The following is a 23,047-nucleotide window of genomic DNA, read 5'->3' on the forward strand; positions in this document are numbered from 1 at the left end:
TATTTTTCTATTCTATTCTATTCTATAAACGCCCGCCATTAATCAAAACAAATTCGTCAAGTATTACATTTTATTACACGACATTGGTGTTTTCTGTAATGTAATGAAAGTAACTTGATATTAAAACATTTTACTTTAACCAAATGGCTGAAAAATATTACTATTTTGAAATTTAGTCTAGAAACAGTTTCTAAAATGTGCACCAAAGCAAAAAGTATATATACCTTTTGCTGTTTATTTTCACACACACATTACATAAAATGTTATCTGTAAAACCTACTTGTTGAAGAAACAAATCCTTTTAGCTGCCAAAGTCTTTCCCTTTGCTTTTCCAACATGTACAGTTATCCTCTCACCCTGTAAGTGTGTGAGTCCTCCTCATATCCAGTGAACAACCCAGGAAATTCAACCTGTAACCTTCCAGTCTGAAAAGTGTCATAGAGGCTTTTATCTGAAGAATATTTTTCAGGATACAAACATTATGGATCATCACAATCTCTACTTTCTTCCCACCCTTCTCATTTCCATTCATTCTTCTGCAGTGCGGAGAACTGCATTTGCTGCATAATCGCCCACTGAGTATTCCTGGCTTTTACCCCCCCCCCCCCCCCCCCCATACATATTTTTATTAATTTGGCTTCATTCTGTAAGCGCTTCTCCACCAGTGTGCAGTTTTATCAACAACTTACTGGAAACATTGAAGAAGTCTGTGCGGCCTGAGTTCTAGGAGTCTTATTCCTAACACAGGCATTTAAAGAAAAAAAAATGAATATAAAAGACATAATTGATAGCACACATTTAGACTGATGATTGTTCTTTTCAAAAGTAAGAACTAGCACAATTTTAAGGCATAAATAATTACACTTTAATTTTCAAATACTGAAAAGCGAACTTTAAGTAATGTCTTCTTTGTCATAACTTTCTTTTTGAGAACTCCTCTTGTCTTTGCTGCCACATGGAGGGTGTTTAGTGACAGCCTGTCCCTCTCTTTTTCTTTTCTTTTCTTTTTACTGCTTTTACTGTTTAAACCCAACATTGTTCAGTCTTTTACTCTTAATCTAAAGATGGATTGATACTTGGTAATTGGTTTGGGTTGAAATTGTGGGGCTACTTTGACTCAAGACTTCCAGTATTTGTTATTCCCTGTCTCACAGAGAAACCTGTGATTCCTACCTAAAAGCATTTTTGATTGAGCATTTCTGGCATTTAACCCTTTAAATGACTGATGGTTGTAGAAATGGACTTCCTTCTATCCATGGTGACATGGATGTAGATGGAAACAGTGTCCCATGTGTTGCAAACCTGTGGGAAACTGTGTAATATTTATTTATACACAACTGTAAAGGAGTCTTGAGCCACCCTACATTGACAGGAAAACTGAAATTCAATTCAATTCAAATTCAAAAATACTTTATTTATCCCAGAGGGAAATTAAATGTTGATGTAGCTCAATTAAATCAAGGAGTTATTATAGATGCTGATGGCTGTGGGCAGGAAAGATTTCCTGTAGCGGTCCGTTTTGCATCCAAACTGAAGAAGCCTTTGACTGAAGAGACTCTGTTTTCCGATAACAGTCTCATGGAGAGGATGTTCAGGGTTGTCCATAATTCTCTTGATTTTATGCAAAATCCTGCTTTGCATTATTGTCTCCAGAGGTTCCACAGTTGTCCCCGGAACAGAACCAGCCTTCCTTATCAGGTTGTTGAGTCTTTTTAGGTCCCTGGTTCTGATGCTGCTGCCCCAACAGATGACGCAAGAGGAAATGACGCTCTCAACAACAGACTTGTAGAAGATCTGCAACATCTTGTTGCAAACCTTGAAGGACCTCAGCTTCCTCAAGAAGTACAGTCTGCTCTGTCCTTTCTTGTAGATGGCTTCACTGTTGTGTCTCCAGTCCAGTCTGTTGTCCACATGAACACCAAGGTATTTATATTCCTCAACCACCTCCACTTCTTCTCCCATGATGGAAACAGGGTTTGATCTGACCCTGTTTCTCCTGAAATCTACAATCATCTCCTTTGTTTTGTTAAACTTCAAGATGAGATGATTGTTCCCACACCATGCCACAAAGCGGTCCACCAGCTCTCTGTACTCAGCTTCTTGTCCATCTCTGATACACCCGACAACTGCAGAGTCATCTGAATATTTCTGTAGATGACAGGAGTCTGACTTGTACTGGAAGTCAGAAGTGTACAGAGTGAAAAGGAATGGTGAGAGTACAGTCCCCTGTGGTGCTCCTGTGCTGCTGATCACCTGGTTAGACACACAATTCTTCAGTCTGACAAACTGTGGTCTGTTTGTCAGGTAGTCATTAATCCAGGTGATTGTTGAGGCCTCCACCTGAGTCTTCTGGAGTTTCAGACGAAGCAGATCAGGCTGAATTGTGTTAAATGCACTGGAGAAATCAAAGAACATGATCCTCACAGTGCTGCCTGCTTTGTCCAGATGACAGTGGGTTTGTTGAAGCAGGTGTATGATAGCATCTTCAACTCCAACTCCATGGCGATAAGCAAACTGCAGGGGGTCCTGATATGTGCTGGTTTGCTTACACAGGTGGGTCAACAGGAGTCTCTCCAGGACCTTCATGATGTGGGATGTCAGGGCAACAGGTCTGTAGTCATTGATGACTGAAGGGTGAGTTTTCTTTGGTACCGGAACCAGACAGGATGTCTTCCACAACAGTGGTACCCTCTCTTGGGTCAAGCTAAGGTTGAAAAGGTGTTGCAGAATCCCACAGAGCTGCTCTGAACAGGCCTTCAGGACTCGGGGGCTGACACCATCTGGACCTGCAGCCTTGTTCCGGTTCAGTCTCTCCAACTGCCTCTTCACCTGACTTCTAGAAACAGAAAAGTGGGAGGGGGAGGCAAAGGGGACAGCAGCATCTCCTGATTGGGTTGAAGACAAACTAGTGGAAGCAGAAGAATCCATGACTGAGGTGGAGGTGGAGATGTTACAGGAAAGCTGTGGATCAGAGGAGAGTGGGATGTCTCTTTAGCTGGGAACAGGAGGGGAGGATGGTGAGCTTGTTCCTGAACTGAACCTGTTGAAGAATGTGTTCAGCTCATAAATAAATGCAACAATAAATTGAAATGTGCAAATTTAGATAGAATTTTACAAACTCTTGCTTTATATACTGTACCTCTAACAAGCTTGGTAGTTGATAGTTGGTCTGAGCACCTTTATTCTCCAGCACAGCCTGAACTCTCTTAGACAAGTTTTCTGTCATTTCTTTAAGTAGTCTTCAGGAATAGTTCTCCAGGCTTCTTGAAGTACATCCCAAAGCTCTTCTTTAGGGGTGGGGGCTGCTTTTAAACATGTACAGCACTTTGTGCTACATTTTAATGTATGGAAAGTGCTTTATAAATAAAGTTTGCTTTGATTTGATTCTTTGGATGTCGGCTGCCTTTTGTTCTGTTCTCTGTCAAGATGATCCCACACTGCTTCAATAATGTTGAGGTTCGGGCTCTGGGGAGGATTCATCCCTCCATCAGACCTGTTGCTACTGATTTTATTCCACTTCTTGTGTCATTTGGCACAGCTCAGCCTTTTCTCCCTGTTTCCCTTCCTTAAAAATAACAGCTACCCTTCCATGGAGACCTTTTTTCGCTGAGACTTCAGCTAACAGTAGCTGGATCAACTGAAGATCCAAATGCATCTCTCAGATCCTGTGTCAGGTCTTTCTTAAGAAGGTGACTTTAAAATACTTTTCATCAGCTGGTGATATTTTTAGCCCTATCAGTTGTTTTTTTTGTCCTCCACTTGTCCAGCTTTTTAAAAGTTTTAAGCATACTTTGCTGAGACATACCAAGTTTTCAGCTTATAGCTCTTTGGGAGTCATCTTGTTGATGCAAAAATACCTTCTTATGTCTGTCAAACTGCATTATCTTTCCTATGTTTTGCAGACGTGACTACAAAAGAAGCAGCTGCTGTTTCATTATGACAGGCTGTTAGTAACAAAGATGCTTAAAGATATGATTTAAACTTTGATCTTTGCTAAGCTGTCTGTCATATTTAGACACAACACTGGCTCATCCCTTGAATTAGAATATTTTTATGCTTAAATCATTCATAGGTCAGTGTTAATTGGTTCAATAAACAAAAAATAGTTCAAGTACGAAGATTGGACTGAAAATGAATAAAAAGTTGTAAATGTCCCAAGGCAATCTTTAAAAGAGCTTCAGAAAGCCTGGAGGATCATTGATTAAGAGCACTTTAAAAGACTGAAAGAAGGTCCGACTCTATGGAAATAAAACATATGATTACATATCATTTTTCATTTACAACTGGATGCAGCATCCTTAATTTTCATTAAATAAGACTAACGTTTTTAGGACTTATTCAGTTCAAATTTTTTATACATAATACTGACTTTAATTTTAATACAATAACAGTGGATGCTGAGGAGTAATGGATGTTTACAGCTCTGCATGTTTACATGTATTTATTTTTATCCATATGTGTGGGTGTTCATATTGTTTTTCTCTGGACTCCCTAGGTGCATCATTACTGTACATGTGTATGATATGAGGATATTTATGTGTGCGTGTCAACAGATTAAGTCAACTTCAAATATACTGTGCTGCTCTGTTTACAATATCATACACTTAAATACGCAAGCACAGAGTCAAGATACATATAATAAGGACTATATGTAATATCCACCTATACTGATAACACATCTAAATACAAAATGGTGTAAAATTGCAACAGGTTAATATCACTTGAGTTTTTAAAGTAACTGCATGCATATAAACACTGAGGGGGGTACTATCGGAGGTATTTTTTAAATATGTTCATCACACCAAAAGAGCAAAATGTACCAGAGATTCAAATGGTCAGATTTGTTGTTTTGTTTAAATGTTTTATGAGAAACTAATCCATGTTTTGAAGTAGAATTTTCAATTGAATCTTTTTCACATTTAATACTAGTGCTTAGTGTTGCTTGCTTTAAAAAAGTCAAAAATATCTTAGTATGTGCACTGAAACTACTGCATTGGAAAGGAGATAATAACACATATACACCTGAGCTGCTAAAAACAGTTCCTGCACGGAAGAAATGTTTGTTAAATAGTACAGTGCCTGGCTGAAATTACTGTGACCTGATCTTGAAATATTATTATGCCTTCAGCAGTTACCAATAAACCTGGTGCTGACGGAGCAGGAGATCATATTAAGAGATGAGCCAACATGTTTTGAGTTTTTGTGTTGGGAGGATGAATATTCTGCATACACAGTTATATGTTTTTGAGTCAGTTTAGATGCTTTTATTGACCGTTTGTGGGAGTGTGCGTTTATTGTACCAGTGGCCTCTGTCTTCTGACGCCTCACTCTTGGCTTTGAAGCAGAAAAATCGCTCTCGCTGTTTCGCTGGCTGATGCTGCTGGCAAGAGTCCTGGGAACCAACGGGGGGGAAACAATCCCAACAAAGTGGCATGAATTAATGTGACTAATTAACGCCACGTTAATTATTTGTAAATTGCATGTTTGGGTACACATTACTTGAGAGACATATGCTGCTTGTCGTGTTAGCCCAAACAAGTGCCAGTTAATCTGTATCTCTGGAGTGCCCCGCGACTGAAGACGGGCCAATCAGCACAGCGCAGGAAAACAAAAACACATGAGAGCGAGAACGGAGTGAGGTGAGGTGAAGAGGAAGGAAAAATGAATAAGATGGCCAAATATATTTCATTTCTGGAGGTTTATTTTACTCTTCAGTTATTTTCATGAAGTTTGTTAGGCTTGTATTCTGTTCTGCTGGTGAGTGTTAAAAGATAAATGATAGAATATTTTTACAAGCGGCTACAACATGTAGCCAGCAGTGAATGTTGATGCTCAAAACAAAGTGGAGCTTGCCTTCTATCCTCTGACGACCATGTCTTATTGTTATTGAGTCAATCTGGGATTTTATCTTCTGCATGGTTCTTGCACCTTTTCTGTTGACTCTTTCTTTCATGGAAATCCGATTTATCAATTGAAATAGTAAACTTTTTTACATTTTATCTATTGCATATATACAATTCATTGGTATCTTTGTTGGCAAAGCAATCAGTCAGACATAAATTATGTTGGATTTAATTATAACTTTCATTATTTATTACTGTGATTATTATTTTATTGGTGATTTGATTTAAACTACCTTAGATACCTGTATATCGCAACACCTCTGGTAAGCATCAACCTCATCCGGCGCCTCCATTTTTTTACTCTCATCACACTAAAAACTCACTCGTAAAGCTGCCAGTAATGTACACTAATTTCTTGGAAACAACTCTGCATCAGCCTCAAAAATTGATTCTCTTATTTAATGTGAGATTCCAAATACATCTCAAGGTACCCAAATGTACCTAACTGCACATTGCATTTAACTATTTGCTTAGAGTCATGGTTAAAAAAAAATGGGATTAGTGAAAATGGATAGATTGTTCTTGATATCCTAATATTTATTTTAAGACATTTTTTCTTCCATGTCACTTACATTTTTAGCATTGAAGAGGAACAGAGTGCATTAAGATATAGTTATCCTAATAGCTTAGAAGGCATCTTGACTTTATATAAAAGCTCTTAGGACTGCCACGATCTGAATGACTGAGAATACACACAGGCATCAATAAAAATAAGATTAAACTTTACAGATAAATGTTAAATGTTAGCTAAATGTTCCTTAAACGACCATATGGTAAGACAAGGGGATCTATTGACTTGCAGCAACTCAGCTGAAGTGTTTGCCTGCAATGTAAATTTCAAGTTAGGGAGCTGAGAAACTATTTGAATGTCAGCCTCGAAGCTATCTGAAGAGAAACACCAGACTACTATGCTTGAAATGATCCAAGACTTGCTAGCATGGTTACCATTACATGCTTATCTATCACTCTGTCATCCCCGAGCTGCACACCCTGGGTTTTATTAGGACAGTTTTGGTTGAGGAGACGCAACCAAAACTCTTGCTTGGTGAGATGGGCAAGAAGCAGATCTGTGAATCACCTGAGCATCACTCCTCCCTTAGTCCATCTCTCCATCTCACCCTTTCGCTGCTTCTCCCTCCTTCTGTGGTTCTTCTTTCCGTCATGGACGAGCACTTATTTATTTATTTTTTTATCTTTCCTCCTGGTTTCCTCTCCCGCTCACTGTTTCTCTCTTTCATACTTTGCTCATTTTTTTCTTTCCCAAACCCCTCACCACCACCCGAGCCCTCACACCTCCTCCATCCCCTCTACCCTCCACTTCCCCCCTCCTCGTCTCCTCAGAGCTCCTCCGCATTAGCAGTCAGCTCCACTCTTAGACGTACTTTGTTTTTCAACCGTGGTAGAGACCGAGAGAGGGAGGCAGCGATATACAGAGAGAGCGAAGAGAGCATCATTTACACAGTCATCCACGCCGAGCAAACCCCGCAGCACCTCACAGTCCCTCCTCCCCCCTCAGCAGCCGTTCCTGATGCCAAACATTTTATGTGTTATTTAGTCATGCCTGACTTTATCGAATTCGAAAAACATGCCAGTCACGGGTCCATCCTCCCCTGTCTTTTCCCCCTTGTGCCCCTCCTTACCCAACCACCAACATCATCCTCAGCTTAGACCCTACCATAGGTCTGACCTCCAGAACCTCTCGAACCGCTGTCTTTGGGGACATTTCACTTCTAAATTAAGTTTTATTCCCAGGCTTGGTTCCCCCCTCTACCTCCTCCTGACCACCCACTCACCCTGGGGGAAAGAGAGAAAGAGAATAATTCTAACCAGCAGAGTGTTGACTCTAAGATGGATTATTTCTGCTTGAAATCAGAGGCCATGTGCTGCTGGATAATGTGGCTGCTCCCTTTTTTTTCTTTTTCTTTATCCCCACCAGTGTTCTAATGATGGAGATTTGACGGGCAGGAAAATGCAGAGCAACAGAGAGACTTGTTCCACTAGGCGAGGAATGAGATGCTAAAGGAAATCCCAAACTACTTGCCTTCATAACTCCAAAGTCAGGATTTAGGGTTTTTTTTGTTTCATGCTGGTATTTAAATGTCGGAGATAGCTTGGCGGGTAGAATAGCATGTCCAACACATGTATGCTCATCCTGGAGTTGAACTACTGCTTAAATTTGCAAATAAATGAATAAATAATTTATATAAATAATTATTACTTTAAGCTACACATTATAAACTTCCCATTGTTAATAGGATATGAATTGTTATAGCATGTCAATAAATTCCATATAGATCACCTTCACTCAATAATCCACATTTACTGAGCACAAATATTTGAGTGTTGTAAATCATAGTAATTTCTCCAAATGAGCTAAGATACAATCTTTCTGCAAACCCTTTTGTAAGAGCAGTAGTGCTCCCATGTGTATCCTTGGTAGTGTGTATAAAGCAACACATCCTCAACATTTATCTGAATGAGGTCATTCCAATGATGCAGTGGGATCCCAGCATGCCTCAGTCTTCCTCTAAGAATGTGGAGCCTATATGTTTTATGTTCTGTGGGGACCATCTCAAGGTAAGCAACAGACATACAGCAGTCATAATACAGAGAAAGAGCTGGCAATGCAGCATCTTGCAAAATGTTTTCTCAGAATGGAATGCAGCACCATTCAGCAAGATGCTGCATTGGCAGCTCTTTTTTTGTATTATGAGTTCTGTACGTCTGTTGTTTACGTTAAGGTCATCCCCACAAAAAAAAAGATTCGCCATGATAATTAATCAGAACTGTAAGATCCTGAATGTTACACTGCTCTATTAAACTGCTCTGTTGTTAATGTTGCTCATAATTCACTTATATGAGGTAAAGGGATGCAGATACTCTTAAGAAGATATTCTCATTATACTCCCATACTCATAACTTGAGTTACGTATAGAATAGCGTTAAAAGAAGACAATTCAAATGGAAATTGTATTTTTAGAAGATGGGACATAAAAGTTTGCAGCCAGGAGAAAAAGTGTCATTTCAGGACGAAACAGATGCTGGCTCAGATTTCTTGTGCATTAGATGAGTAGCTGCCCTTGAGCAAGAAAGGTTGTTCAAGTGGAACTGCCCAGTGATGTTTGGATGAAGCCTGTGTTTGCGGTGCAGCTCTCAGCCGTATATGTGTTACGTACACGAAAAAAAAAGAAAATAGCTGAAAATGAGTATCGGGGTACAGCAGAAACCTTATAGCCAGAGAAATAACAGCAAGAGCAGCAGGCTCTTTGGGAATATGGTTCCAAGATGTGGTTCTGAGTCGCTCTGCAGATTGGGTCTGCACATCTGCTCAACACATAACTGAAACTGCAACAGAGAGCTCTGCAGCGGGCTGCAGTTTTGGTCTCAGGTGAAAGCCGTTTGACGCAGCTGCTCTCTGTGGGTGGTACGCAGATCTCTGATCGACATTTTTTGTTGTGCCCCCAAAACAGTCTTGCTTCGAGGAAATTCTATGCAATAATATCTCATTTTTAAACTTTGAACTGATGTTAATTAGGTTTTGACTATAACCACACTTTTTTTTTTTATCACAAAATAACTGCATGAACAGCATGAACAACAGCACTGATTTATCTCTTGAGTTCATACGTTTGGTCCAATTTTTAGAGCTGGAATGTCAGAAAATGTAGTTTTCTCAGTTTTTAAAATATAAAACAGTGTTAAGTTATCTTGATTATCCTCTATTTTTGGATAGTTCATCTGATAAATTTGATATATGTAAGAATTTTTTAAAAGAAGATATTTAATAAAATTTTTGGAGGCTTTTTTGACCATCAGTGTTGTTAGTTGGAAAAGACCTCTGCATGGCTTTGTGTAAGCACATGGTTACTATTTTCTGTGTATTCTGTTGGAAAGAGGACACATGTCATGATTTCTGGTTCTTAGTGGGGAGATAAAGTGGGATTTCTACTCATGTTGCACAACTCTGAGACAGAAAGAACCCTTGAGCTGTCAAGCTGACGTTTTGTCAGAGACGTTTTAAAAACCCTTCATGAGGAAACTCCTGTGAATTTTTCATTTTTAACTAACAGCCCACTCACAAAACGCTATTTTTGTAATTAAAAAGTAAAGGCTGAGGAGGACAAACATTCAAGATAATCACGGCATTCTACAAAATACACCCAAATATTCAGGAATCTGTTTCTTACATGCCTTCTCTGCGCATCCATAATGTAATGGGAAATGTAAGCCTCACACAGTGCATTATCCGTGCTTCTCCTTGAAGCCAACTAACACAGAGGAGATAGAAACCAGACAAAGCCTGAGGGCTATAAAACACCGAAGACACACTCTCCCTCCCTGACTCCTCCTCCAGTTTTCATCATGCAGCCTGCTCATTTTGTCCTTAGACTTCTGCAGAAAGTTTGCTCTGCAGAAGTTGTCCATCTCAATAAGTCAGCTTAATACTGCACTTTGTCATGCAATCTTATTATTCTGAAAGTCTGTGAAAATACCCTTTCCTTCACTTTCTGGGCAGTCTCATCCACATGAGAAATATTCAATGCTCAGCATACTTATTATCCAAATTGCCATATCCTGGGTGAAAGGGACTTAGAAGCCACAATTTATGATATTGTCTGTTGTTTAAAGAAAATCTTTCATCTTCAGACGTGTTGGAGGATGTGAACTTGCCTCTGTGCAGAGGAAGATTTATTTGACACTTGCTTAAAGGAACGATCAGACTCATTCTGAATAGTGAAAAGCTGTCCCGAAGCCAGCTCAGTGTTCAGGACACGGTTTGTTCATGCATTTCAGGAAAAAAAATGGTTGTTTCTGTAAGTCTATATTATGACTTTTGCTTTGATATTTCTGATTCATAAATTGACCTCAGTTAGAAGGACAGCTGCTGCTCAATTAAAATATGTAAATGCAGGTTAATTCGCATATCGTATGATTACTACAGTGCTGTTAAATGATTGTACTGATTTCTGTAGATTTTTAGCTTTAACAAGACTGGATATGAATGAGTGTTCTTTAAGGTGTTCATCCAGAGGTTTCTAAAGGTTGAGTGGCTGAAACAGACCTTTTCATTTCAGAAACGCAAACAGCTCAGTGTGATGCACAAAGAGCTTAAATTCAAATCAATGGACAGCAGACTTAATAATCTAACTTCATACAATGATTTTCTAATGATATGAAAGGATCACTCAGCAATATGTTTGCTTGAAAAAGCTTTAAAAAGAATTAATGTGAAATATTATTACATTATTTCCTTTGCTGTTATGCTCTTCTTACTACATTACATTCTAGATTTTAGTGTGCATTTCCCCGAGGATTTAATTTTCATTACCTTGTCAAGAATTTCAAATGTGTTGCTATTAAATGTCCAGGTTGATTGAGGTTATTTTGCACTAAAATTCAGTTTAATATCACAAAAAAAGAGAAATACACAAATTATCATGAAGGCATGAAAGATTATTCTATAGGTATGAAATTGCCAAAGATTGTAGTCTTTTTATACAGTGTTTAGGTTAAGTAAAGTTATTGATTTTTAGTATTTCCGATTAAAAATAAGAGGCTTGTGTTTTAATAAAGAAATATTATTTTTGGACTGCAGTATTAAGAACGCATCATGTTTGTTGTGCTAAAATGAAATATGTAGTTCACCCCGAGTGAAATAGTTTTTCCACGTTTCTCCTTAGAATTAGATTAAAAAAAAGACTGATAGCACTCCTATTTCTGTTTGCCAGGAAGTGATTACCTCAGCTTGCTCTTGAGGGAGCAGAAAGTAGCATTGCTCCGTCCAAAGTTCACAAACATGTCTATCAGTCCCTCTGAAGTTCTCTAATTAACACTTTTGTGTACAAATGTAGGTGTGATGTTAAAATATTAGCCTAATTTGTGGCGCTGCAGTACTGGCACAAAGCCAGGCCAGCTACCTCCTGCTGTTCCCCGTATGTTTGCTAAATTAAGCTAATTTTCTCTCCTCTTTAGCTCAGTAAAGACATCAGGATTCTCATCGGCCTAATGGCAAGAAAACAAACAAGCCAAATTATTTTTTTAAGGCTTTTAAAGTTGTGTGGTCCTAGTATCTGTGCAGAAACTCATTTATCACACTAGCAAAAGATTTCAAGCAGTATCGAAATCTAAGTAATAGCAGCCTGTCAGCATGTACAGTATGTAATTATTATGACAGGACAACACCTGTATTGGCCTAAAAATGTTACAGTTAGTATCAGCAACATACCTCATAGAGGTACCAGTATTACTGCCTGTCACCATAGTAGTGCCTGTATTTTATTCTGCCTTGACCCTCTTCTCTCCACATCATTTCATACTTAGGCTCCTTCTATTTTTAGCAGCTCTGTCCTCTCTTTTGTTTCCCTGCAGCAATCGGCCGGACGTTGATCCCCCGTTATTTCAGCACTGTGTTTGAGGGAGGTGTCACCGAGCTCCACTACATCCTCAAACACTCCAAGGAGTCCTTCCACAACTCCTGCATCACCCTGGACTGCGATCAGTGCACCATGGTCACTCAGCACGGGAAGCCAATGTTTACAAAGGTAGAGTCTCACCCCTGAGCGTTTCCCACGATGAATAATTGATCACAGGTTATGATAATGGCCAAGATGGGTTGTTAAACTGATTAAAGTCCATTTACACTCTTTGATTTTTTTTTTCCATGCTTTCTTTCATGTTGTCTCTGGTTTTTGCTGTCATACAAGGGATGGTATTTATGTCTTTGTGAGTGAATTATAAAGCCATGTATGATCTTCTTAGTTCTTATTTATTTTTAAATGTCTATCCCAGCTCCCTGGAAGAGTGGATATTTCTTCCCCTTAAGCAAGATTGCATAACAGTTTGTATAACTTTGAAGTCGAATTAGGCATGTAAGTGTACCATCTTAAAGTTGTACCTTACATGCATTTCCTTATGCCAAGAAATGTCACACGTACTCTTGTTTTCTCTCTTTTACTTATTAGCATTTTGACCAGATCTCTCTTCTCCTAGATCTCAAAAATTCTCTGGCAATTCTCATGTAAAAGATTTTGACAGATTCTGAACCCTGCAAAAATTCAAAAGGCAATATCACCGGGACAGAAGTAAGATGTTTTAAGTATGACTTATGCTTGGACAGAAGCAAGAAAAAGCAGAGGAAACACTAATTGTGTAGGTGAAATAATTCAAACTTGACACAAAGGTCTTCTGAGAGCAGCAAAGCTGAGCTCATCTGCTTTTGTCTTTGGGGAGAGAATCCCCCTGTGAGCTGAAGGGAATATCTGCTTCAGCACAGTCTGATCCAGATGGCTCGCTGACTCTGAGTGTTCTTCTGCTGACTGTCTAAATGAATCTAAGGCCAGATACCTTGTCAGCGCTGAGCAACCGAGCTAAAGGGATTCCATGTTCCCTGTTCCATGAATGCTACGCTGAAGCACTGGACCGGATTGTTCTGACATTAAACAGCTATATGCCCTCCTGTTTTCAGGACTTGCCAGTATGCACTTTCTCTTAGGTGTGGATATGTATGTGTGTGTGTGTGTGTACGGAGCAGAGTCCAAAATGAACTCTTTGGCTCACCTGCCAAAGGCTGTGATGCTGCAAAGTTAATTAGAAAAACATCACAGTGGAAAAGATCTATTTAAATTTTAGAGAGAAATTAAAAGCGTGCGCCAATGGGCTGATATTATTTTCTTTTTAGTTTTCAGAGATAATTACCTAAAATAAAAAATGATCTTGCTGTACAATACCTTTTTTGTCTAATATGGCATTGATTTGCCTTTTTCTGTCTTGCATTTAGAGATGAATTCTTGACTTTAATTTCTTAAATAAGAGGAACATTGCAATATCAAAGGGTGAAAATACTTCACACAGCTGGAAGATTTCCTCTCTTGTTTTAAGATATTTTAAGATGAATTGAAGGATTAAACACAAACACCTTGTTATTAAATGATATATAGTTGAGCCTTACCAGAAACAGAGTTTTAAGATAACACAGCCACCAATGTTTAACCCTGAGGGGTGACTGTTTTCATTTCATTGGAGCCTCACATTTCATATCATAAATAAATTGGATAAATTCAGTACTGTAACATACAAGCAAATGATTTATATATTTAATCTAAGTATTAAAATTTGTATGCTGCCTTATTATCAAGTTATTTACCACATTAAAAATCTATGTTAATGTGCTTACTAACTCCCAAACACAGAACCTACACAAACATTTTGATAGTATTCCATAAATTTGGTCAGGAAAGACATTTTGAATGTGATGTGTACTGAGGAGGATTGCTCTAAATCACTAATATAGCTAATTTGCCAGCGCTTAATGTGAACAGATACTGTATACTTTTGGCTCTACGTTATACCCCAAAGTGAAAAAGTCATAGTTAATGAGATGTTAGGCCACCTTTATCAGCCAAATGGGACATGTTTCTAATGAAAACCAAATATGTAGGGCAGGTATTGGTCACACTGGAGTGTTTTTAAATCTGTCCTTAAGATTTGATTTGGCTCCTTGACACAAGACCAGCAGCTAGAGCAGCAATATGGAGCTTTAGCTGCCTCCACTGACACCTTCCTTCATAAAGTGATTAACTAGACTGGAACCGAGTTATGTTTGGAAATTCTATTCTCACACACAGTTTTATATGATAAGTTTGCCGCAAATTACATGTGATTTGATAAAGATTTGTCTTTCAAGATGAGTCATCATACTTAAAGTATCCTGTTGTTTTACAGAGCAAGAAAGAAGAAGGATGTTGACATCATAATTAGCTCAGACAATTATCACAATGGCACATAATTAGAATTTTAGAATATTTAATTTCTTCCAATTTAGTGTCTTTGTTCATTTGCTCAAACCCCTGTGTGATGTATGATCCCTTTATTAATTGTGATTGAACAAGTCTCTTGCAAAGTTTTCTAAAAATACACATTTTTTTCCCCCATCACTGTTCCACCTCTGATACATGAGCTCCACACACAAATCTGTTGTGATAGCCTGACATTTTACTGTAATTTCTCAGGATTTTCTTATTTAGTTGTGAAGCAAAGGACCATTTTTTTAAAAAGTATACTGTTGTTTCAGATGTGACAGACGTTTACCATGTGTGAGTACATGTTTATGTTAGAGTATGCTCAAATTCATGTGAGAAAGGTGGTGCCAGTGTTGCTGATTGTTCGACGAAAATGGGGATTTTTGAAAACTGGAAACTGTGCGTCTTCCAGCAGTATGCAGCTGAATCAGGTGTCTCTCAGCTGAAGGACAATGAACTACTGAAGAATAAAGGAGAGCTGGAGCAGCTTTTAATGGTGCAAACAGACCAACGTTTCAACATCATTGGGTCTTGATCAAAGTCAAGATGGACACATAGTCGAGGCTGGATGGTTGAAAAGGTTACGAGCCTATTTGACACCCAGTACAAGGTTGAGGCTTAGGATAAGAAATGTTCACATTGCTTTGTTGAGAGACATATTGGATCCATACTATGAATACTGTGAATCCCTTTGTTATTTATTAAGAATTGAATTTTTCTTCTTTTCTTTAATGCTTCACGTGCCAGGTGTTCATATTTGTATATTCTTTTGGAGAAAGGTTGGATTTGGTAGTTTTGCTGATGTTGTTGACCTGCCATCATCAGTGAATGGCATGGTTCATCATGTCCTCATGCGATATCACATTTTAAAGATGTCGTATTTGTCACTCTTATCTTTAGCTTTTGTAATTTTGAAGGATATTTGTTTCTTTGTGTCAAATGGTTTAGGAAGTGTAGTATGTGGATGTCTATAATGCTAAGCCACGCCCTTCTATTGGCTGCCTTAAGAGGCTTGTAACCAGGTTTAACTATTTGTCCAATAGTTTATGCACACCTGCTGTAGGTTGACTATAATTGCCAGCCTTGATTCAGTCTCCACCTTGACTCTGATGAATACACAGTGGTGTCGAAATGTTAGTTTCTTTGCACCATTAGAAGCTCAGAGAGCTCCAGCTCGCCTTTATTCTTTGGTAGAAAGGTGTTTTTTGTCGGGTGGGGGTAGGGCATTTGCGAATGTGTTGGTGGGTGTAGATAGGTTTAGGGGGCTCTTTTTATTATTGTGTTAGTAAATGAGTGTGAAATGTCTCAGATATTACATGCAGGAAATGTCTTTTCATGTTGCTGTTATTGGGTTTTTGTAAACAAGGCTTTTCAAAAGCAGCAGACGGAACAAAAAAAAAAAAAAAGGGCCATAATATATAACAAGTGTCAGATATTAACCGTACAGAATGGAAACAGAGTAGGCCAGGCCTGGTCAACAAAAAGCTAAATTTGATGCTTGCAGCACTGCTCTCTTTTCATCTTCACCTAAATTGGATGAGAAGAATTAATTCATTAGAAAAAAAAAAAATTCCAATAACTGAGCGTGTTCAGTCTGAGCTCCCAGCAGCAGCAGCAGCAGCGAGCCTGCAGCTCTGGAGGCCCGAATCTCAATCAGCTCTGCCTCGCCTCGCTTTCCTCAACCACCACCCCTCCTCCCCCCTCGCTCATCCTCCTCCCTGACTCGCTCGCTCATTCTCCCCTCTCCCTCCTCCCCCGCTACACTCGACACACACACTTAGACACACACACCCGCATCCTTCATCCCTAGAGAAATCATCCCCAGCTCCCAACTCTCGCTCTTGCTCTGCCTTCCTCTCTCCCTTTTTCTGTCTCTTTCTGCTCCCGTCTCTGTGTCTTTCAAAACGTCTGATTCTGCCCCATATTTAAAGAATTATCCTGGTTTATTAAAAGTTGTGTTATTTTTGTAGTTTTGAACATCTTTCAAAATCAGTTGTAACAGTTGTAATCGTTGAAATCTGGGAAAGCTGAAATTAGTTTAATTTATTTTATTGTAAATAGAAAATGACATACAATGAATGCCCTTGGCTGCAAACTCAAACCGATGACATAGTGGCTCACTCGTGGCCGTGCCCCCAAAACACAGATGTGCCCCAGTGAATCCAACAGGTATCAAATAAACTCAATAGTTAGCTGGAGTTATCTGGAAGAACAAAGCAGAGGCTTGTTTTAGAGTTATTGGGAAAGCTGTTTGCACAGTGGCTGAACTGCATAGTGGTATTTTATTTTTTGTTTGTTGGCTGTATACTAAGGCTTTAATATTAGTTCTACTGAGTAAAATTTGGCTTTACCACCATATGAGATTGGTTTAGATATATTATAAGGTTACTTCTTCAAATCGATTTTTGGTCTATTGTTTGCTGTGACATTCATAGTTTCTGATTGTTTTCCAGAACGACTTTAGTGTTGCTGTGAAAACCATCAGCTGAGACGCTACATTTATGATATTTTTGATGTTCATTGCTTATTTCTTACACTTGGATGTAACTTAAACCCTCAACAAAATTGTACAAGGGAGTTGTATGATGAAGCATTTTTGAAAAGTGTAAAATATTTTCATGCAGTTTATATTTAAAATATCAGCTAATATTCTTTGTAAATACTTTAGAGATAGAGGGTGTCAGTGATGTATTGAGAAATGAAAATTCTTGGTAAGTTTTACATGAACCTTTGAGCCATAGACCTCATAAGTAATACAAACAGTATCATAAACCCACTGCACACTACCATCTGCTGTGCTGCAATGTGTACTGAGATTATTGTTTAGAGTCACTTTCACAGACTTTGTTAAAAACAACAACCAACCAAACCTCAACCTTTTTCTGCATAATGCTGTCGGAAAATGGACAACATAAACGTAAATACAGAGACATCAGTGATAGGGTGTTATTGGCAGACTCATGTATGAGTTTGGCTGTAGTTCATGTTCGCTGACTGCAGCAAACCAAATATCCTTTTTATGGTTAAAATGATACTGATGCTACTTTTTAAGGCGTTAAGAGCAGGTTATGCTCTTTCTTCCTTTTTATTCATGTCGTTCCTTATATGTCCGGATGCTGCGGTCTAACGAAGGGATGGTGCCAGAGTGGTACGAAGAGTGGGTGGTGTTCTCCAGGTGTGGGGCTCACAAGGCCGAGAGGTGTTGACAAGGTAGCACAGGGTGCCAATTTGAGCAAATGCTCCCAACCTGCCAGCCGCCCCCAGTATCCCAACACTTCTATTTAGTCCCCAGCAGGCCTTGGTTTCCCTGACCGGTGTGTGTCAGCGCAGAGGGCTCGGTCCTTGTTACCGGTGCCCAGCTGGCGTTTGTGCATGCTGGGAAGCGAGCAAAGAGCAAAAGGCGAGTTTGTGACACACTGATCTCAGCTCAAGTGGATTTAATTCAATGAGTGTTTTTATTGAGTGGTGTGAAATAACCAACGTGTTTGTACTGTTCTTTTCCAATATTTATAGATACAATTTTATTTTATTATTTTTTTTGTATTATATTATTCCATGTTCAGAGTTCAGTTAGTCAACCTCTTTTCTGAACAGACGACCCTAACTGTGATGTATACCTGTCATATTAAGCAGAATGATAAGTTAATGCTTAGTGTTGCAATTAATATCTAATGCACGGCATACATGAGTATACATTAAATAGGACCAGAGTTCACTTTAAGAGACCTGTAGTTCTTTGTGTTCCTTTTAATGCTCACTAAGTCCAGTTGAGTTTAACATTGTTTTTTCTGTGCTTTTTGTTATCTCCTTGTCATTTGAACTCGACGTGTGCTAATTGAGCTATTTTGCCAGATTACACTCGCCTGTGTACATTTCTGGAAAGGGTTCGTGACATTGATTACACGTTGACCTTTTTCAGCAGAACACAGTGGATGCAGTCACAAAACATGGGGTGAGAAAGAGGGGACAAATCAACAAAGACTGCTCTGCCCTCTTACAGCAAGAACACTGAAACATCTCAGTGACATGCTGCTCTCACTTTGCAGTACAGCCATATCATGTTTATTCAAATTAGACATTTCCGTTGATTTAAAAATTCATATGAGCTGTTAACAAGATCCACCACTGTACGACAATTGTCTTGTAACATACTTGCTTCTTGTAATCAATCATTATGTTATATAAGATGTTGATCCATAATCCCAAAAATGTTCAAATAACTAAAAAGACAAATAATAAATCTGGCAGACACTCATGTGAGAAGCAGCAGGCAGTAATCTTTTATTTTTATTTTCTGATAATGGTCTGATCATTTTTGAGCCCAAACTCAACATATATGTGAAGTAACGCACCGTAATAACAGCTCATACTAAAAAAAACTTGATATGTTCTGGCACCATTGCTCTTATTAATACAAACTGCTAAGCTGCAGGGTTATAACACATCTACTGTACGCACTTTGTTGCTCTAACTGAGGATATTAAGTCAACTCTGATCCTGTTTATATTCACCAAAAGTATAGATGAATGCTCATAATAATCAATTTAATGACCTTTTACTCCTCTATTAATTGATTGTCAGGTTGAGGTACAGTATTGAATAGTGTCTTAGCAGCAGGACACTGTTATTCTTTCTTGCTCTTTTGAGACAGAGATCCCCTGATCTCAGCCCCGTTGTGTGGAAGATTTATGACCCTGCTCTTAAATCAATGGGGACTCTCTGTGAGGGGCTCTACCATTTAATGGAACACTTTCTAATTCAATGGGATTTTCTTCCTTTTAGTTTTCATGAGGGAACACTATTTAGCTAAAAATAATGGTTACAGCCATTGTGAGAAATATCAGGTTTAACCAACTGACTATCACTATGGAGAGATAAATAGGTTGTATGATTGAATCTAAACTGGAATCTGGGGGGGGGGGGCAGTCCTGACCACTTTTTTTGTCTCTGCATCAGTGCCACTAAGACAAATTCCTGCATTTAGTACTTGGCAATTAAAGTGATTTTTTTATTTATTTATTTTTTTTAGTCTGGTACTGATTTAGGCAATTTACCAATTTCTTCAGAAGCAGAAAGCCTGCAGAGACAAACGGGACTAATAGTCGACGCAATGCTAAGGACACAGTTTGCACTATGGAACCGCGAATCAATAGTGCATTGTTGTTTCACTGTGGGCAAGAGACCTGGAAAGCAGCATCACAAGACACGGGCTCACTAGTAAACACAATTTAAGTTATTTCACAGCTGGTGGGTAAATAGCATGAATCTACAAAAAGCACACTTTCACGAATGATGTAAAGAATTACTTGTTTTTCATGCCTTTATATTTGGTCTTTTAATAGGTTTTAGCTGCCAGGGGGAAGAAAAATCCTCCACTACATAATTACAATGATGCATTTCCATTCAAAGGAAGAAAAGAAAAACACCAAAGTTGCAGTATATACATTTCTTTTTACAATTCAATTACAGTTTAAGTTCTTGTGAATTAATTACAAGGTTCCTACTTAAAATTCAAATGCAAATATGTGGTGTAATCCTTTTAATACTGAATTTTAAAACTTTTAATGCATAGAAATTGTGTTGCTGTCCTATACATCTGTAAAGTGTTAAGTGGCAGAGAAAGCTAAGATCAAGTGTTAAGCCTTCTGACATTTTCCAACTTGCGATGGTTTTAAATGGCTTATTTGATCTAGAAAATTTACAAGTTTTTTTGTAAAACAAGGTGGTTTTATTTTCAGAGGTTACAATCAATGCTTTATCCTTCCTTCCGCTCTGAGTCCTGAGACTTGTATTTTGTATGGACAAAATACAAAATATATTACACTTTACGAATAGGATCATATCAAATGATAAAATAAATAGCATTTTCATTGTCCATCAAACCTCAATCTAATCCACAATTGCCTTGCACAGACAAGCCCTCAGCACTGGTTTGTTTCAGGTTACTCATTTAGTATTGATTTTATTATTATAACTTGTATTAATTACCAAAGGAAATATTCTGAGGGGAAAGTTACAGCAACACAGACACCAGCCAAGTGGTGGAAATTGTCTAAATAAACAGTATTAATATTATTGTTCTTGTAAATATGAGTAATAATTGCAGTATATTTGATAATATATTGAAATCTACAGTGTAAACGCACCACATGCAGTATCAGTACGACAATGATGATAGAAATGCAATCTTAACACAGTGCCATGAAATATGAGATAAAGATTTAAAAACTCTCTGTATATAGTATAAACATACAATGATAATAACACAGTAGGAATTGTAATTGATATGAGATAAAGTATTGGATTTAGTTCTTCCACAATGAGGAATACAATGAAGATCCTATATAATAGACTTTCTTTAATAGTGGGTGACATGTTATAGTCTGCTATGGAATAGTTGATTGCAGAACTAAACTTTTTCTGAGTGATTCATATTTGAATCTCAGTTGCACAAAGAGTGAGAACATTGCACAGTGTCCACATTTCCAGTCGACAGCACAGAAATGGTTTTGCATTCAGGGTTTTTGGAGCAGTTGAAACCGAGTGTGTAGGCACGTGATCAGCAGAGGTAGTTGGATGGGAATTGGGGAGATATGGGTGAGGAGGGGGAGGGCTGTGGTGGTGGGATGAAGGGGTTTGGGGGTGGGGGTTCAGTATGGCCGCTAGCCTCTTTCTTGTTGATCCTCAGGAGACCATCTGCGCTGGGGGCATTGATTAGAGTGTGTCTGGTGGGATTACATCTTTGCTGTTGCCATGCCAACTAATCAGCTGATTTTTTTTCTCCCCCTCTCTCTGTCTGTCTCTCCATTTCTCTCTCGCCCCGTTGTCACAGCAACACAATACGAGAGAAGCGCAAGAGTCCCGGCAAGCGCTGGATTCAGCTAAGGGGGCGAAAAAAAATATTTTTTCCCCTCACTGTTTCCCCAGCTCTGTCTCTCTCCGTCTCCTCCTAATTGGCAACTCTCTTTGACCTGAAGTTCTTTTGTCTCTGGCGTAAACACACCCGTCTCCAGATTACATTTATTTTCGCATTCTAGAAATAGCTAAATGGTTAAGAGTCCTTAGGATCGAGTTAATATTGGGAGCATAAAAGCTACAAGTCCTTGAACAAATTACAGAAATGAGATAAAGCTCTTCCAGCATTTAAATTTTTTTTTTTTTTTTTATTAAACTCATGCCAGATCAATAAACTCTGATTTCTTTTTTGTCTGTGTTCAAATTCCCTGGCAGCTGCCTGCCAGCCGATTAAAGATTACTGGGAAGAACTGTGAACTAACATTAATATGTGGTCTTTGTCTAGGTTTGTACAGAGGGCCGTATGATACTGGAGTTTGCCTTTGATGACCTGATGAGGATCAAGACCTGGCACTTTACCATCCGGCAGTACCGAGAGCTCATCCCCCGCAGTATCCTGGCCATGCACGTAAGTGTGACATCATTAGCACGCGACACAAAACCTACATCTCCCTGCTTTAAATGTAGATTCTTTATCATACTAGCGTCTTGTGAAATTTAGAAGCCAATAAAGCTGTTTTGGACGGATTTTTGCAAACCAATTTATTTGCAGACATCAAAGACCTCAGAGGATAAAAAAAGAACCCTTGTTTGAAAAAAGAAAAGGAAAAAAAAAAACAAGGTCGAATGAATAATCTGCTTAATTCCACTAAATGTAACACACATTCAGTCACAGGAGCTTTGGAGAGAGCAGAAGGTTCTCTGTTTTCAGCAGAATTTAAAGTGAAAGTGCACAATGCAGCACTGCTGTTAGAGAAGAAATAAACAAAGCCAAGTTATATATATTATATATATATATATATATATATATATATATATTCATGCTGGCTTCCAGTGCTTTACAATAGTGCTTTTATACATTTGAAAGACCCAAGGGTTGCAAAACTCTCTTAAACCTCTTTCAGACATGCACAGACATCTTTACATAAATGCAATGGCATTTCTGTCAGTCTCATGCACAGATAGATGCTGAGGTCTATAAAGCATTGAAAACAATCTTTCAAGGTAACATTACGGTAACTCTTAACAATGAACGTGTCTGATTAGAATATGGTTACAATATGTTGCAGCTGCATAAACTTTAATACACAAAGAGAACTCAAATGTCACTGTTGTTTTCTCTAAAAAAAAGTTTAATTTTATATGAACTACTCTAATTCTCTTTTTTCTGATTAGTTTTATTTGCATTAAGATTAGAATTGGAAAAGAAATTGTGTATTAACTACTGTAGCTGTCTCCGTGTCTTCTAGATAATTTAAATTTCCCATTTATTTTGAATATTAGTGGACAAAATATCTCTAAAATATGTCTATGCTTAATTTGATTTGTATG

At 38.4% G+C, this 23,047-nt stretch overlaps 1 protein-coding gene across 4 annotated transcripts in view; it reads left to right on the forward strand.

Annotated features, from left to right (window-relative positions):
• Positions 1-23,047, forward strand: part of ldb2a (LIM domain binding 2a) — a 93,157-nt gene that overhangs the window by 47,771 nt on the left and 22,339 nt on the right. For all 4 annotated transcript variants that reach the window (XM_075481906.1, XM_075481907.1, XM_075481904.1 and 1 more), the window contains exons 3-4: positions 12,273-12,445; positions 22,002-22,124. In XM_075481906.1, the coding sequence (XP_075338021.1) occupies positions 12,273-12,445; positions 22,002-22,124 (296 nt within the window). The remainder of the gene's footprint in view (positions 1-12,272; positions 12,446-22,001; positions 22,125-23,047) is intronic.

This window comes from Odontesthes bonariensis, chromosome 13, assembly GCF_027942865.1.
Source record: "Odontesthes bonariensis isolate fOdoBon6 chromosome 13, fOdoBon6.hap1, whole genome shotgun sequence".
Taxonomy (NCBI): Eukaryota; Metazoa; Chordata; class Actinopteri; order Atheriniformes; family Atherinopsidae; genus Odontesthes; species Odontesthes bonariensis.